General features: G+C 40.0%; 1 protein-coding gene across 1 annotated transcript in view; it reads left to right on the top strand.

Moving 5' to 3' along the window:
• The first annotated feature begins 2,250 nt into the window (after positions 1 to 2,250).
• Positions 2,251 to 18,557, top strand: part of LOC308400217 (1-phosphatidylinositol 4,5-bisphosphate phosphodiesterase gamma-1-like) — a 43,018-nt gene continuing 26,711 nt past the window's right edge. Inside the window, exons 1-3 of the mRNA XM_080887773.1 lie at positions 2,251 to 4,652; positions 14,842 to 14,991; positions 15,772 to 15,865. Of these exons, the coding sequence (XP_080743899.1) occupies positions 4,382 to 4,652; positions 14,842 to 14,991; positions 15,772 to 15,865 (515 nt within the window). The 5' untranslated portion in view covers positions 2,251 to 4,381. The remainder of the gene's footprint in view (positions 4,653 to 14,841; positions 14,992 to 15,771; positions 15,866 to 18,557) is intronic.

The following is an 18,557-nucleotide window of genomic DNA, read 5'->3' on the forward strand; positions in this document are numbered from 1 at the left end:
GATTACGTTTCCTTTGTCTACATGATATTAATGTAAAATGATTCATATGTAATATGTAAAACACACACTTTTCATATTTAATTGTAAAATTCCAGAAATCCTGCCATGCAAAAAAAAGGTAAATTATCTTCATATAATCACCTTGAGTGTGGGGGTCTTTAAAATTCTTACTGATAACTTGTATTTAATAATAAAATCTCATCTTCAATAACAAAGGCTGCTTTTTGTGAGCAAGAAATCACCACTTCAGTTGTATTTACATCTCTGAACTTTCCTGCGGTATTACTGCAAATTATAGCACTTTTTTAACCAACAAGTGTATTGATTGTCATTGAGTGCTTGATTTATGGAACAGTTTTACCTAATGTGTTTCTTTCTGGGCTCTTAATATGAAAATAAAATGACACAACAATGAGGTTTTTATCAAATATTCACATTTGTTTTGAAAAGGTATGCTCAAGTTAAACATAGAAATGTAACAAAAAAGTTGTAAACATATTCTTTATGTTAGTAATAAACAAGCCCAGTTTCGTAGTGATATGTGTTAGTAATAAAAACCTATTCACAACTAAAGTCTCTCAAATCCAATGGAAGGACTCAGTAAAAGATAAATGGCTGCTTGTGTTAAATCCACACAGAAAAAGAAAGTTCTAAAGCTGTGTATAAGTCCTTGGACTCACGTGTAGCTTATTTCTTTCAGCTGTTCTGACAGTATCTGTGTTTCTGTCCAGTGATGGTAAAGAAACTGAAAATCAAAGACTGCAGCTGTTTCCAAGTGTTCTTCTCATTTACCTACAAACCAAACGCATGCCACTAAAACAGTATTAAATGTGCCATGATAACAACTTTAAGTTCATTTCAACATGTTTTTCTGCTTTTTGCAGTTTATGGTTTCTTTGCAGGATTCATTTTAAGTTTGAAAAGAAGCAGCAGAGTGAAGATGGAGACAGAGTGTAATGGTACTGCTCTTAGTTTAGATGTAAAATTTAACCTTTAGGCGATTAACTGAATGCTCACCATTCCTCTTTACTCTGCTTCAATCTGAAAACTGTTGGCAACAATTCTCTACATCCCACCCCCCAAGCCTCTTTTCCTTGCTGCTGCAGGACATGTGAGAAGAGTTCCCTTGAATTCTGATTGGCTGCCTGCTGACCAGTGGTAGTGGAACAGGAGATACACCCAGTGGACATATGGAGCTGATTAAAAACAGAGAGGCAGTGATATCATCCTTGACTGTCTCAGCGGTGGATCAGTCCACACTCTTTTACAGCCTCAGGGAGTCCTGCTAATGCACATTACTGAACTTTAGTCTATTTCACTACATAAATAATGGTCAGTAGTGGGCGAGTTATTCCTTTAGTTATGGGGATCACAAGGCACAAATCCTCTATCCAAAATTCCACGACACTACTTTTAAGCCATCCCTAATCTCTTTATATTTTGCTGGAAAAATGGGAAATAGGTGATTTATTGGAATGTCCAAATATATGGAAATGTAGTATATAAGGCAAAAACAGTTTGTGCTGTTCTATAGTTTGAAAGTCTGTAAGGCATGACCACCTTTACTCTATAAGTAGTTTTCAGGAATAGTTCTCCAGGATTCTTGCAAGACATTCAAGCTCTTCTTTTGGATGTTGGCTGCCTTTTGTTCTGTTCTCTGCCAAGATGATCCCACACTGCTTCAATAATGTTGAGGTCTGGTCTCTGCTGAGGCCAGTCCATGATTGATAGTGTCATGGATAAAACACTGTTTTGGGATCATTGTCATGATAAAAAAAAAAACTTTCTATTTTTGTGTTCTTAATGCCATCAATTTTGACAAGTTCCCCAACACCACTGGCTGAAGTGCAATTCAAATCCACCTTGTTTGTGCAAAGATACAACTCAATGCCTGTCAAACAGTCTTTTCTTTAGCAATTTGTCAATTTGGTTTTTTGTATTTGTGTAAAGAAATGGGAACCAATTATGTGCTTTTTGCCTCTGGCTGCTAGTAACAAAGTGTCTAAAGGTATAATTTTAAGTTGTTTCTTTGCTAAGTTTTCTGTTTCCTGCAGACAACACACTGATACACTGCTTTTAATGCTTGGCTGATAGGTCAGTGGTAAGTGACTTAAAAAACAAAAGTGGCGATGTGCATAGACGCGACTGAAAACGAGTGAAAATCTCCACACACAAAAAAGCTCGGGACCACTTTAAAAGTTAGAAGAATGCATTTTTTATTATAAGAAAAATAAATGACTAGTGGCTCAAGACTTCTGCAAAGTACTGTACATAATAAAAGTTACTAAAGTTTTGCATTGTGCAGTAAGATGAGAATCAATTTATTATCCTGTTAGGTCCACATATATTTGGACTTCTTCTTCTCTATTTTCCCTATCCTTCTGTTCATTCTCTCCCAACCTCTCTGTCCTTTTTCTTTCTCTTCGTCATCCCGCAGTTATGTCTGTTCTGATTGTAATGACTTAAAATAAAATAACAATATTAAAATTTAAAAAGTAATAAAAAAAAATCCTGACAAAATTCTAATTAACTATGACAATCAAGTGGACCAGAATAGCAAAAGGTCCACTTGGCACAATCAATCTGGGCATTTTCCTTGGACTTCAGAAGACAATTCCGATTGCTACAGTGACGCGGGAAAAAAAGTGATCAATACAATCCTAAAATTAGTTCTAATAGGTACATTAAGAAACCACAGAGCAGCATTTTGAACAGAGTTCAGGATGACTTTTTAGGGATACCCCAGAGGAGGGAGTGGAAGCGGTTAAGAAATACTGTATATACTAGCTGGAAATGACAAACTGGTTTTAGACTCAGATTCTGACTCTAACCAGTATTCTTTTTATTTCAAGGACATAAATTACTATATTTGGAAAGAGGGGGGGCATATTAAATAGCACACGTAATTTGCAAAGTGCATCCATAAAATAAGCGCAAGATGCAGACATATTGGCTAATTAGTGCTAGGTAATGGACTGATAAGCCACTACAATTTCACCCCCCAGAATTAAAGCACAAACTTGCTGAATGGTCTGTTGTACACTACAAACATGTTGGTCAGATAATCCATCAAAATGCTCCCAAACATGCTCCCCTTATTAACAGTATTAGTTTAAAACGATTATATGTATAATGTCCTGGAAATCTAAATTTCAGCTACGACATAAAAACAAAACAAAATAAACAAAAAGAACAACCTCTAGCGAGCTCACCAGTCTTTTGATTTACTGTTACTGGGTGACACATCAGTGACCTTTGTAATTTGAACCGCACTTAACCTCCTGACATGCCCAGATACCCGCTGAGTCCACTGCGCATTCGCTGCAGAAAACGCTTTCACCTGCAGATCTTGTAGAGGCCGGCAGGGGGCGCTCTGTTCTCTGGCTTCTCTCCCTCTCTGGCTGTCCCTGCGACTCTCCCTCTACTCCCCTCATCTTCCCTCAGATACTGTACAGCAGGCAAAAAAAAAAGTCGGATCAAGCTTTTCCGGTCTGCTGGCACTAATTTCCTCTCAAGACCTCTGGCGTTGAAGCTGAGGATACGCACAGATCCAGAGACAGAGAGCGACATCCTGGGGAAGGAGCAGCAGGGAGGACCTGGTGAAATTAACCGCACAGTCTTGCACCCGTCTCAAGGGGTTTTCTACCACGGGTGAGTGGATCCTGTGAGCAGGGAGAGGAGGAACAGAGAGGGAGAAGGGAGCAGAATGCTTCGGCAGATGGGAGCGCTCCCGAGTCTCGTCGCGGCTGCTCCGTGCTTTCCCATCCGCGCGTCTCTTCGTCTCCGTGAAGCCGCCACATAGCGGCCGCCGCTGCCCGTCCTCCTCTCCGCCGCCACTCCGGGTATTTGCCCGGCTCGTTATTGCATAACCCAGCGTCTTTGTCACCAGCCCCGACTTGATTCTCGTCAGTCAGCGGTGAGGGGATCCACATCTTGTTTACCGGCCCAGCGAGAGCAGCGAGGCGTCCAAGCAGGATTTTAAGCCGGATCATCACGCTGTCTGGCGGTGATGAGAACTCACCCCGAGTGGATTTCACTGGTGTGCTGCCAGAAGCATCTGGAAAGGATAAGACAGGAATACACTCCCCCCTCCAGAGTACCAGAGGATAGTTCACATCTCAGACGGGTCGGTGTTTGAGCTGTGCAGCTGCTGACTGATGCCTTTTAGCTTGTGTTTTATTGGGGAATAGTTTTATTCACTCTGGCTGCCCCAACTGACACAGTTCATAACCAGATTTCCTCCTGACCCCAGTGGGCTTGAACATGTTGAATACCCCTGTCCTTGTTGCTTGCAGCTGGTGACTGAAGGATAAGCATCCTATTCGACAAATCACAACAGATTAGTAATCCAGCAAGGTTTACTTTTAGCGATGCAGTGAAGATGTGTGCAGCCAGATTCAGTGGCTGCCTCAATGGCTGTGCTGAGGAGGCCCCCAGTAGTGTTGCAGGGGCTGCTGGTTCAGTCATGGTCTCCAGGATGCTGGACTGGTCTGAGGCAGGTGCCCGCATCCTCCACAGCCTGGAAATGGGCACAGTGATGACCATCTTCTATCAGAAAAAGTCTCAGCGCCCTGAGAGGAGAACGTTCCAGATAAGGCAGGACACGAGGCAGATAATGTGGAGCAGAAACCCAGACAAAATAGAAGGAGAGAGTAAGTATAAAATTGGGGATTGATTTCTGTGAAATGTTTAAAGTCAGTAATTCATGTTGAAAAGTCAAACAGTTCTTCTAAACTAGCAGCAGTGAAACAATTGTGCTTTTAAGGCTTTTAAGGCTAATCCAATGTTTGCGTCTGCCAAGTTTAAACCAGCCCGCAAAACACAAGCATGTTTAAACCATGGAAACATCTGTCTCACATTTATAACACGCAGAAGTGTGTTTGAGTCAACCAAAGAGTCAACCTGGTTGAGCCTTTCCATCTTGGAGCTGTTCTGAAACAAGACCACAGATTCAGACAGCAGCGCTCCATATAAAACAACCTGAAGAACCAATCCCATAAACGTATAGGTTTGCTCTACATCACAGGTGTCGAACTCCAGTCCTCGAAGGCCGCAGTCCTGAAACGTTTCCATGTGTCTGTGCTGCAACACATGGAGAAAATTAGTAGGTCATTATCAGAACTCTATGGAACTTGACTGCATGCTGAGGTGGCAATTCAGCCATTTGATTCATGGTACAGCAGCTCATGAATATGGTGCAATAAAAGTACTTTTAGAAGTTAAAACTTAAATTTATTTAAACTTACTTGCACAAGGGTTAGGGGTTGCCACCTCGGCATGCAGTCAAGTCTTTCCAATGACCTAATTTTATTCAGGTTTGTGCAGCAGGGACACATTTCAAAGTTTCGAGGACTGGAGTTTGACACATGGTCAGAGCTGCTGACCATGCATGTAACGCATTATTAGAAATCTGAGTATGATGTTATTTATGTGGACTCTTTCAGCTCATTGTGAAAGTCTCTACTGCTGTTTTGGTACCATTGTGCTTGATTCTCTCCTCTGCTCGCTGTTTTCTGTCTGGTTTAGGTTGATACCTGGCTTTTTTTAAAGGCAGTAAATGAGAATTTTTAGAAAAAAAACCCCCACCATCACTTCATCAAGACAAGGTTATTAAAGAAAATCCAATATTCTGATGTTCCAGTTCAGTCTTTATTTGAAAAATCTTCAAAATAGATATTATGCGTCATATAAAAGTGGTTAGAAACAGTCTCACATAGATGCAGTGCCAACACTAGACAGCAGATTTTCCCACGTCAGTTACATTAAAAGCTGAAATGAAAGGCAGTGATCAATACAGTTTTCTCCAGGCGTTAATCTGCTTAACATGGCTAACTAGCATAGGCAACATGAGCACTTGGCTAATTAGCCATCAATATATAATTCACATTATCAGAATTATGTCCTGACCCCTGTTTCCTTTCTTTATTTACAATCATCCCATTACAAACTGTAGTCTGTATAAAAATGTTAAAGAGTTATTATGTGTATTTATGTGTATGCTCATATGCTCCCTAACTTGCTGCACTTATGCAAGATTTCTGTATCGTGCTATTAAATAATGAGAGCTCAACAGCAGGGGCAGTGGATCATGTGTTTGATGACCTGAAGTTGAGGCAGCAGCACAGAAAGGCCTTCTGTCTTGAACCATCACACCCATGTTCACAGACTCATCAAGCCTCAAAGATAAATCTGCGGATGTGACAAAGTTTTGTATTCACACAAATGAATGTGAATGGCTGTGTTTACGCTATATTTATGAGTTAAATGAAGGAGAACAATAGATCCCATAGAACTTCTTAACATTTTTTACACACCTCACACAGTACAGCCTCTGTCTGAGTGCTCACTGCTGATCCGTACAAAGAGAATACCTTGTTCTGAAAGCAAGGCATAATTGCGTGATGTGGTACTGTGTATTTTTTTTTCTTTTTTGGGAGGTGGGGCTGCTGTAGGGCTATAAAAAGTGGGTAAATCTAGAGAAAATAGTTGATATAGAGATATATAGTTGGCAACACTGCTGTAAATAAGGGTTGCAGGCATACAGAGAATTCTCTTTATTGAAAAAAAGAGAATCTATGTCTATTATTAAAAAAGAATATATACAACAAACAAATATCCAGATACATACAGTGATTACATAGTTATGAAGAAGCTTTATAAAAATGCAAAATAACAATAATTGGGTGTATTTCTCTATAGCAGAGGTTTGATTGATTTTAAATATTTGTGCTCAGAAATCTTTTAACTATTGAGAATAACACATTCATACAGGATATGATGGCGCTGTTTTCCACAAATCACATGCACAGATTGTGTATCAGAAGATGTTGAAGTATCAGCCAACGATTAGGTGTCAGTGAAATATGCTGACAAGCAAAGAAACAGGACACCACAGTCTGCTTCCTCAGCTCTGTGTTCACGTTTTTAAGAGGTGATTACCAACTATAGACTGTATGTAAAAGATGGATATGGACACCTTGATGTTGGTCACTGGGCTGCAAAGCTTTTTAAAGCCTCAAGCTGAGGATTTTTGCAGGTGCCATTGTCAATAGAGACCTGTCCTAAACCACACTCTGCTTTAATGTCCTAAACAGTGTGAAATCCACTTCTTGAAAACACCACCTTCAAGCGGTTACATCTTTTAAATCCATCCATCCATTTTTTTAAATACAGCATACCAGCTGTGACCCATTAAGATGCAGTTTAATGTTAATTTTTATCTGTTATGGCAGCAGGATAAAGGATAAAAGTACAGTCAAGTGCCCAGTGAGGCCTTATACTGAGACAGTGCAAATGTACAAAAATTACACATTTTGTTGCTTTTCTGTCTCAGTTTCTTTGTCCATAAGTGCACTATGGATAAAGAAAGTGAGGTTTTACAAACCAAATGACACAAATATTTATGCACACCGTGTGTGTTTGTGTGTACAGCACTTTCTTTCTCCACAGTGCGCTTGTGGGCAAAGAAACTTTGACAGCCTAAAATAAAACCAACTTCAAAGTAAATGTAGGAAAAGCTGACTTTGAAGGCTTAGCCAACTGTTTAATCAAGTTTCTTCTGATTTAAAACTAAATTTGTCCAGTTTTACGCTCTAATTCAGATTCCTTATAAAGGTTTTGTATTTAACAATTTTAAGAGTGTTTTAGAGCTTTAAAGTTTGATTTCTCATGGAACTCATGGCTCAGTAGCTTTCCTTTTTCGGGGGTTTTGAGCTATGAGATTCCCTCTGTAGTCACTGGATGAAAACCAGACCTGATGTGGTTGAAAGCTCAGGAAAAAGGCATTGTTTTGCTGGTGATGCAAAAAGCTCTGAGATCTGGATGCTGCTTAAGCTTGAAGCAAAATCAATATATAGTTAACTGATCCTTTGAAAAAACAGGTTTCTGGGGTTTTCGTTCTAAGCGTTGCTGTAAAATGACATTTTGCTGTGGCAGGCTGTTCCCCACAGTGTCGGAGTGTCTCCCGTCCCGACACTGTGACAGGGCCCTCAGACGACAGACAGATCATGACCCTGTGACCTCTGTTTCCTCCAAGTCAGCCTGCCTGTCACTCTCAGCACACATGCTGCTGCGGCGTGGATCTTTGGCCAGCTTTAGCTTTTCTGCCGGCTGCCCAACATCCTGACTGACTGACTGGCAGGTTGTGGGCTTAGACGACTGAGACAGCCTATTGGAGTGGAGTCAAGTGGCAGTGGTAAACTTAAAGCAGGCGGCTGTTGTTGGGCTGTTGATTCGTCCTGTCTGGGGTGTGGACGCTATTGTCTGCGTCCTGGATTTTGTTGCCCGGGAGTGGATTTGTTACAGATTCTGTTAGTACTGAGAAAACTTATGGTATTCACAACTGGCATGCTAGAGTTTCCTTCTGTCTGCCATGTGTTATTTTAACTCCAGCAACTCTTCAGAGGCGACGCATCACCCTGACAACCAAGAAAACTGAGGTTTAAATAGGTGTCAGGTGTTGTATTTTGATCCAAGCCATGATTTTTTAAAAACCAAACCAAGTAGGTCATATATACAAATATATATATATACAGTATTCTGTAAGTCTTGAGACAACTGAATTTCTGTGAAAAATTGGAAATTGGTGCAGCGATTTATTGAAAGCTATCCAAACATAAATGGATATATAATCTATAAGGCAACAAGAGAGTGGTTCAGAACAGCCTCCTTGTAATTTCGATAAGTATTCTTCATGAGTAGCACTCCAAGCTTCTTAAGCTCTTCTTTGGATGGTGGCTGCCCTTTGTGCTGTTATTTGTCAAGATGATCCCACACCACTTCAATAAAGTTCAGGTCTGGATTCTGGGGAGGCCAGTCCACGACCGATAATATTTCATTGTGTTTTTGTATCTAAGTATGCTTTTACTGGATGTGTTTGGGGTCATTGTCATGCTGAAAAATGAGGCTGCTGCCAATCAGACATTTTCCTTGAAAAGCAGCCCTAAACCAGGACATACATTTGAAATTAGGATTCACTACAGGATCTGTTGCCACTGATTTTTATTAAAGTCATTGTGTAATTTGGCTTAATAATAAGATATTTTGTGTTATTTGCTTTGTGAGGGTTTCGATCATTGTCTGTTGTGTGAGCAGCAGAATGAAATTTTTATTTTATGAACACATTCACAATGAAAAGCTAAAACATACAGCACAGAAGCTGGGAGAACACAGAAAAGCTAGCCTATAGTTTTTAGATGACCTTCCTTTTTTTTAAAATTGTTGAGCTGTGATATTCAAACTGTAGCAAAGTTCATGTGTGCCATCTCGGCCCTCTGTTTCAACAACAAACAGTTCAGTATCAGTAAGCATTTCTTAAGCTAGCAGTCATTTAAGGGGTTGGGCAAGTCAGCAGTTGTTAGAACCACAGACTGTAAGTAAAAGATGGTTTCTGGACTTCTCTGCATCTCATTTTTCACAATCACATGTTGTTACTTGCTCTGCAGATGATGTCCAGTAGGTGAATAATGAAGAATTTATTAATACTGTTTAGTTATCTGTAGTTGCCCCTCCTCTCTTCTGAACTCTCCTCTGCCAATCTTTCTCTGAACGCTCAGAGGCTGATTTAACCTTAATTGTAAACCTAGCAAAAAACAGCACCTTGGCTAATGAAGGGAAAAACATTCAAGTGTGAGCATGTACAAAATCACAGAGAACACCTACTCTGTCCAAGTCTACACATTCCCACAATGGTAAAAACAAAAACACCCCGTTTACACAAAAACACAAAAATCCTCCCACTGGAAAAACTCATCAGTAGATTCTAGGAATTCAGCAGGTCTCTCTTTGACTTTAGCTCCCACAGCTCTTACTCTCAGCCACCCATGTTTATCCCTCCTCTTCTCGCCTCTCCATTTTCTTCCCCCAGCTGTCCTTTCTCATTTTCCTGCCCCCACGCATTCACCTAAACACCCTTCTCATTTCCAGATTTTCTCTGACCTCCCACATTATTTTCTCACTCTGCTTTCTTTCACTTTCTTTTTGTAGTTACAAGCTCATTTATCTCACGCTTAGACCATCATGACCTTCCCCTTCTCTCCTGCTTTTCTTTCCTTTGTTTTTGTTGTTTTTTTTCCCTACTGTTTGCTCAGCTATGTACACACCTGCATGCTTGGATTCAGTGTTTTTTGTCTGAGATGAGCACTTTGGCAAACAGTGGAGGTATTAAGTCTTGAGGCAAAGGAAGTATGGGGTTATCAAGGAGTGTCTCACTTCCTGCCTCAGATTGAAGGGCCGAAAACAAAAGGCCCAGCGTCATCTACAGGAAGCAGAGACATGGTCCACAAATGAGGAGTTGGATGTTTGAGATACTCAGAGTATTTTGAATCAACAAAGAACAATTTTGTTCTTGATTAGGGTTAGCCAGAGTCAGTTTATCTGAAATGTGCATATGTAAGATCACTATGCTGAAAAATATGAGATTGCTCTCAGCGGTGTCGATTGTCCTCCCATCTTTAAATTTTTTCTTTAGCTCCATTAAGCTGGGACCATACAGAGTATAGAAAAGTAGCTTCAGAATCTGAAAAATGAAGTCTGCATCCTTTATAATGGCCAGCAGGGGGCAACTCCTGTGGTCACTAAAAGAAGGTTGTAAGTATGTGGAAAAACTTCTCCTTTGTTATTTGATCTGTGACCTCAGTAAATGTTTTCCTTCTAATTTATTGTCTCCATTAGAGTGAAAAACAAGGATAGAGCCAGGCATTATTCAGTGCTTAACAGTTAATCGAATATAAATTTTAGGTATGATTTTGTCTTTTAGTATTTATGAAAAAAAAAGTAGTGCTATCAGCGTTAATCTTCATGGGGCTGTACGGCGCTAACGCGGTAACAAGCTAACCGCTCTAATGTGTTGACGCCGTGCAGTCCCACGCACGGGACGACCCATGCTAACTCGCTAACGGAGATTTGCCGTGTTAATGTGGTTATGGCGTTAACGTCATTTTAACGAGATTAATGCTGACAGCACAAAAAATTGGATAAATTGCATTTTTGTATTCATTTTTACTATCATTTTCTCTTGTCTAGCATGAACATTTTCCTTTACAGCAATGCACTTTCTCCCCTCCTTCAGAGCCAACTCAAAATTTAGTTCAACTACATTATTTGGTTGACAAGATTGTCTAAAAGAAGTAAAAGGTGTAAAGGTTTTTGACAAGTGAACCTGCCTATTAGCAGCGGTAGGTGCCTTTGTGTACAGATCACCAGAGGTGTTTCACCTCACCAGTCCTGGAGCACAGTGTTGGTTGGCTTCAGGCTCTCCATCGCTCCCTGCATGGCTACCACGCATGTCTCTTCCTGAAGATGCAACATAATTACCAGTAGAGCCCTATGTCTGTGAAGGTTCTCAGTCATCCAGGTCTAAGGGCTTGGAAAGAAAAGCGTCTGAAGAGCCCTACCTATTTATACATGGACCTAAATTATTGTCTGTTATAAGCTGTTTGGCAGTCTTTCAGTATCTACATTTATAACTAAATGAAAACTAAAAAGTAAAGAAGAGAGAAGAGAAATATCCTTTAGTCGTGTTGCATAGTTTGTCCATTAGAGGCCACAGTATCAGTCCACCTCTGATGACCAGTTTACATGTATTTGAAGTGCCTGAAGAAAGCTGCTGTAACTTTTAGAAGTTGTCTTCATCCACAGCCTTTCCCACTCCTTTCTACTCTTCTTATTAACAGTAAACATCTGTGAATTACAGTAGAAAATGGAAATCAGAGCCAGAAGTGGGGAAACGTGGCATTTTTGATGCTTTTTATATAACTACAGCAAGTGCAAGAGGTTCACATCGTCGACCCAGAGTGCATTGCTCATGCACGGTAATGACAGCTTCCATAAGTCATAATATGTATTAAAGTGGGATTTTTTGATTATTTTTTAAATATTTAAATTCCAAATTTGTAATCTCCATTAAATTTAACTTCATTTTGCCTTGTCTAGCTGGGCTATACATCTGTGTTTGGATGTCAGCTGAGTTCTTCGATAATGAAAGCTTAGAAGTTTTGCGCAGCAATAATACTATTAAACCATGTTACAGTTATGTCATATCAAGCTTTTCAATGACGAGTCCTTCTAACTGTTCATTATTTAGTCCTTGTCTAACCTGAACACCTCCCTCCCTTCAATTCAAATTCTTTGAGCTGCCATAAACTATTTGTTCCAACGGGCAGGAAATTCTGTTACTAGCTGTACCAGAAGAAATTTGTTTCACTGGAAGTCCACTGCAGCTATCAGTGGTGTGTGGTTTTAGGTCAGCTATGCACAAAATGGCTTTTAGGAGAGTTTCTACAGCCAGTGTCCGTCTAGCACTGAGTATTGACAGCAAACCAGAGAAGTTCATAAGCTGCTCTCATGATAAAACAACTGATTATATCTCTTTTTGTGATGGAGGTTTACCTTGTATTTTCTTTCTGTGAGGCTTCTGACATTACCTCACACTCTTACATGCTAAATGTGCAATTGGCCCTTTGGATACGTCTCCCTACTTATTCTTTAAACTTTACTTTAGATTGCAGAGTCTGTGTGTCTTTATCACAGCTATGTTTACAGCTTAGACCCGGATTAAAGACCGTAATATGTGTGGTATTTATCAGTCTCTGCATACTGCGGAGTGGGAAAGGCTGGGTGTGTGCTGCCATAGTTATGGTGAGCGAAGTGTGACGTTTGGTGAGCCGAGCGCCTGTTTGCCTTATTGTCCGGAGTCCAAACGAAATGGCAGGAAATAATAACGAGAGCGAGCAGAGGAAAACAAATAGGAGGGTTTTGAGGTATTTCTAAAATTAGTTTGGGAAGAAAGTGACTCAGCTTAGACTGTGAAGCACTTTGTATAGCTTCATGACTGATGCATATAGTGAGGCATTTTTGTTTTTTACATGTCTAGCTTGAGGGATATAAAAAAGGCCATGGCCTAAAAAGGAGTTTTATGATGCATCAGACAAACAAAAATAAAATTAGACTTAAAAAAGTGAAAGTTTTTGGTGTTGGGCTCTGACTAGGTCTTTTCTTTTTCAGCCAGTCTGTTGCAGGCTTGCTGCTGTGTTTGGGATCACTGTCCTGTTGCATGACATCTATCTGTCTTCTCTCTCCCCAGCAGATGGCCGCCCCTCCCTGAGCTTAGTTCTGCTGGAGGTTTCTTCCTGTTAAAAGGGAGTTTTTCCTTCCCACTGTCGCCAAAGTGCTTGCTCATAGGGGGTCATATGATTGTTGGGGTTCTCTCTGTATGTATTATTTTAGGGTCTACCTTACGATATAAAGTACCTCTAGGTGGCTGTTGTTTTGATTTGGCGCTGTATAAATAAGATTGTATTGAATTGAACCCAGTTTCAGACAACTTTCAGCTGTCAGACATTTGACTCTTTGGTATACAAAGGGGTTTATAGTTGATTCAAGGTGTCAAGGTAAGGTGTCCAGGTCCTGTGGCTGCAAAACAAGTCCACTCCCCCCAACCCCCCACTGTGCTTGATAGTTGGTATGAGGTGTTTGCGCTGGTATGCTTTGTGCATTATGTGCATTATGGCCAAACATTTCCACTTTTGTCTCTTTTCTTGTAGGAAGTCTTGTTGTTTGTTCAGATGTACCTTTGAAACCTTAAGCTCTGCTCTATGTGCTTTTAGAGGTTTTTCTTGGTCCTCATTCGTGTGAAGACTTTCTTTTACACATGACTGTATATGATCATGAAGACCGCTATTAAGAGTTACCAAGCAAACATTAGCTGTGTTTCCTCTTGGTTTAGTTTGAGTGCAACACCAGGTTAGTATTTCCAAGTACGAATAACCTGGATCTTGTTTTAAATTTCACCATGATTTTCACTTTGAGACAATCAAAGGGATATTTTTTAAGCTAATGTATGTGTGAATCATTTATGTTTATAATGGTGTTTTTTTTTACATCTTATAAAGTTATTATTTCCATGTACTGAAACCAAACAGATCTCTGGTTAAGAAATTGCTGCTTCCAGTGCTGGACCCCATCTCAATGAAGTACGGCCACATTTCCATCTGAGGAAAATGGCTTTCTCTTAATCTCATGCCAAACGTGCTCCATGTCATCTCCACATGCAGGAGGCTCAGATAGGAACCAGATTTCTGTTTGATTCCAGATTATTTACAACCTGCTGAGGATGGCCTTGGCTTGATAAAGACCCGGAACACTGTTCTTTCCCCTGCTGTGTGTTCCCTGTTGTGTATGCCCTGCAGTGTACATTTTGGAAAGATAGCTTTTTCCTGGTGGGATTTTTTTATGCCAATGGGAAAAAAGCTGTTGGGCTTCTGCTTGATTCCTGTTTTTATTCGGAAGAAGCTTCTCTGTGGTGGAAAAATCACATCCAGGCTTATAAAAGTCACATTCAGTTCAAGTGTCTGTGTGCTACAGTGGGTCTTTCTGTGGTCTGTGAATGGCAGAGCATTTTTGAGCCTATGTTTATGTGTGTTTGCACAAGACATCTGCTATGTCAGTAAGCTGGGGTTTTCTTTGTGGGTGTGTCGACTGCTGCCAGTGTCAAAGCAGAGGCCGGAGTTTACATCATATTCGGCGGTCTGTCACCCGACTCCATAAGCCTGCCAGTGGAGCTTTCACTGACTGAGCCACAAGTGTGCATTACATCTATGAAAGCCTTTATATGACACAGGAAATAAGCCAACGGTTAGATTGCATGTAAATCTTCATCAAATAAACAAAACTGCTTGACGTGCTATATTTTGAGAAATAAAAATGACTTATTTATAATAACTTTATGTTATGACTAAGACTGCAGGCACTAAAATGAACAACGTGCCAAAGTGTGATTTATGGTTGTGCATATTTGCATTCATGCAACACAATCTTTCCTTCCTCTCTCTCTCCCTCCTACAGTCGACATACGGGAGATCCGGGAGCTGCGGTTGGGGAAGGGCTCCCGTGATTTTGAGCGCTACCCTGAGGAGGCTCGTAAGCTGGACTCCACCCACTGCTTTATAGTGCTGTACGGCCTGGAGTTTCGCCTCCGGACCCTCAGTGTAGCTGGTCAGTGTGTGTGTGTATATAAGCTACTGTCTGTGTATGTGTACTGATGATTCCCAAAGTGTTTTCACAGCTACTGTTTGGTTTTTCTCACAGTCATGTCTGCTGCTCAACTAGAACTCGCATCACATCACATAACATATTTTCTGTTACTCATTTTCACAACTTTGTTCATCTTAAACAATCAGTTTAGCACTGCTGTTTATTTAATTACTGTCAAAATGCCACATTTTGACACAATCTAACAATGTGCTTGGTTTCTCTATCATGATGTTAAGGCTCTACTGCAAACATATGTTGGTGGGCCCCTGGTGTTCACTGTCATAGTCTACAGTATCATAATTTGCCAAGTAACCATATAAGCAAAGCTTAGTTATGTAATCAACTTAAAATCACATCTTAAAATTTGATTTTCAACAACAAATAAAACAACCGTGTTTTATATTGTACTGTTACTTTACAATGAATCGTACAGACCTCAGTTATAATGAGTAAACCTGGAACCTACGTGGGTTTAAAACTACTGGTTTCCAAGTGAAGGTGTAAATCTAAATAACAACTATGGGGAAAATGAACTCTTATTTGTTAGTGTGTGTTTTTAATAGTTTTTGATACAGAGTTATATTTGTTATGAGAATCATTTTACTGTTGGGTATGGTCTTTTATTTCTGGAGGAATTCAAGACAACAATAAAACTACAAAATTTAAAATACCTACAATTCAGTTTTAGCAGGACAATTGTTGCCCTAAAAACATTCTTGCTCTGTGAATTTGTGTTTGTAGCCTTCAGTGAAGAGGAAGTCAACATGTGGATCACTGGACTCAACTGGCTAATGATGGACACGCAGAGGGCACCGGCACCACAACAGATTGACAGGTTTGTGTGTTTGTGTTTGAGAGAGCTGTAAACCTGAGGCTTCATATACACAAATGGATATGCTCCTATATCAACACACAAATCATTCCTGTCCATCATCTTAAAGGGCAGTTTGTGCTGGGAAGGTAGAGGAACGACAAAGAGACTCTCAGATTTATTACAGTTGGTCTTCTGATCACATCAGTGTAGCTTTGTACCAGAATGACAAGTATCACAAGAAACCTGTGGCAAACATCAGAAGAAACTCTGGATGAAAATCTGTATTATGAGTAATAATAAGAGTAGAAAACAATAATCATATACTTACACATATATAGACCACCGGAAGGGACCGGTCCGGTCTGGGGGATCTTGAGGATCAGGACTGTCCAGCCTTCGGTTAGCCATTCCGGGTGTCTAGCAGCTGGTTCATTAGTACTGCCAGAAGCTTGTGGAGTGCAGTCAGCTTCTTCAACCAGTAGGTGTGAACCATGTCGGGGCCTGGTACTGTCCAATTCTTCATACTGGAGACCCTTTCTGCCACTGTGATGGTTACTGGACCCTGTTAAGGGAGGTTGCTGTGGTCTGCTCTTAGATCCACTAGCCCCTGAGCATTGCCGTTAAGGGTTGCGTCCTTCTCCCATAAGCTCTTCCAGTATTGCTCCGTCTCCAGCCTTGGGGGTGCTGTTCTCACAAATTCACATTAACTACTTACATCCAGGGTCTAGCTAGAACCTCATAGATTTGAAACTGAAAGTTAGAAATTCCTCCACAAATAGTGATCCAATTGCTGCAGTATGGTGATATAGGCACTCTGCAGCTTTGCTTTACATAGAAATATGTCAAGTGTCCTGATTTTATTCGGTGTGTTAAAGAGACAGTAAGTAAGTAACAACTAAAAACACATCTTTTTAGAATTGCATTTTGTTAACTTTTGTCTGTTTTTGTTTTATACCTTGTGAAGCACTTTGTGATCTTTTATCTAGAAATGTGCTATATAAATAAAATTTTACTTACTTACTTATTAAGTATTAATGTACAGGATGTTTTATTAAATGTCAGAAGTTTGTGAAGCTTTTATTTTGACATTTAAATAAACAGGAAGCTGGAGGTTCAGAGAATAGTGGGGAAAGCATGGCTGCACCTTTGAGACCATTCATCAAAACAATCCTTTGGAAAGCAAAGGATGTGAGTTCCATCAGTTCTTTGGGAACTGATTATAGTGTGTTTTGTGACAAACCAGTAATAGAAGTTCTAACCTGCTTATTGTGTTAATATAAGATTATATGTGTAGGAAACTTAACTTGTAGTCTCTTGTGTTAGTACTATTTACATGACAACCTATTAAGAGTTTTTTTTCTGGCTTTCTGATTTCACTCCAGTTGATGTCAATGATGTCAGTTCGATGTGATGGATGTGTACGAAGTCAATAAAGGAGCAAGTATGCTCTCTTTCCTTTCCCTGAAAAGGAGTTTGGCTGGTTGATTATCTATAACTCATTTATTCAGATTGATTAGTTAAAAAGAAGTTAGCCCCACTCAGAGTTATTATGAAGAGGGAAGCTTTCTAAAGAAGGCTATAAACATGCTTTTAAATGCTGTAAAGTTGCCCACAGGAACCTATATAGACTGGCCAGCTGGGTTCAGCAGAAGCTATAGGTTAACAAGTAGCTTTTCTTTAGTCAAAATCTAAACATGAACTCTTAAACTTTTTCTGGCATGCCCCACTTCAACAGCCCAACGGGTCAAGCCCCATAGCCCACATTTTTTATCGATTATTAACAATGAAAAAAAGATCTACGTTGAATTTGACTTAAATAGGGGTGAAGATAATCAGTGCAGTAACAACAGGAAATTCTCCTTTTCTCTGGGAAAAAACAGGAAACTGTTGAACAAAAACTAAACAAAATGAGCAGGAAAATTATACACCCCCTCCCACTCTCTTCCCCAAAACTAAAAAAAAGGCTTTTCAGTGCCTCACCTGCAATGTCTCTGCATCTCACGTTACCTATACATTCACATCATCTGGCAATCATTTTCAATTCAATTTCAATTCTTGTTGTAGTGGACAGCAAGAGAGAGGGGCAAATGCACAGCAGCCACTATCCATTATTAATGAGTAGCAATGTATAACTTAGGGCTTTTTAGAAATACAATGTGTGGAAGGCAAAATAAGACACACATATGTGTGTATGTGATTTTGGTCTACACAAAGAGTCTTCAAATCCTGAGGCTTCTGTTTTTCTATGAGGTTGCAATTGGATTCAGGTCAGGTGATTGGCTGGGTCATTCTAGCTGCTTTATTTTCTTTGTCTGAAATAAATTGAGAGTTTTCTTGGCTGTGTGTTTGGGATCATTGTCCTGCTGAAACTTCCATCCCTGTTTTATCTTCATCATCCTGATAGATGGAAGCTGGTTTCTCACAAGAATGTCTCAGTAAATTTTCCATTTGTTCTTCTAGCTCTGCACAAGTGGTCCTTGGCTCTGGGGAAACTCTTGTGATAATTCTTTTCAGTTCTCTGTCTGAAATCTTGTGGGGAGCATCTGGTCGTGACCAGTTTACGGTGAAATTATGTTCTTTCCACTTCCAGATTATGGATCCAACAGCGCTCACTGGAACCTTGAGTAGTTCCGAAGATTTTCTGTGACTAATACTAACAGTATATTTTGCAACAATAACTTTGCAAAGGTCTTGAGAGAGCTCATTGGTTTTA

Source organism: Rhamphochromis sp. 'chilingali' (genome assembly GCF_963969265.1).
Source record: "Rhamphochromis sp. 'chilingali' genome assembly, chromosome: 7".
NCBI lineage: Eukaryota > Metazoa > Chordata > Actinopteri > Cichliformes > Cichlidae > Rhamphochromis > Rhamphochromis sp. 'chilingali'.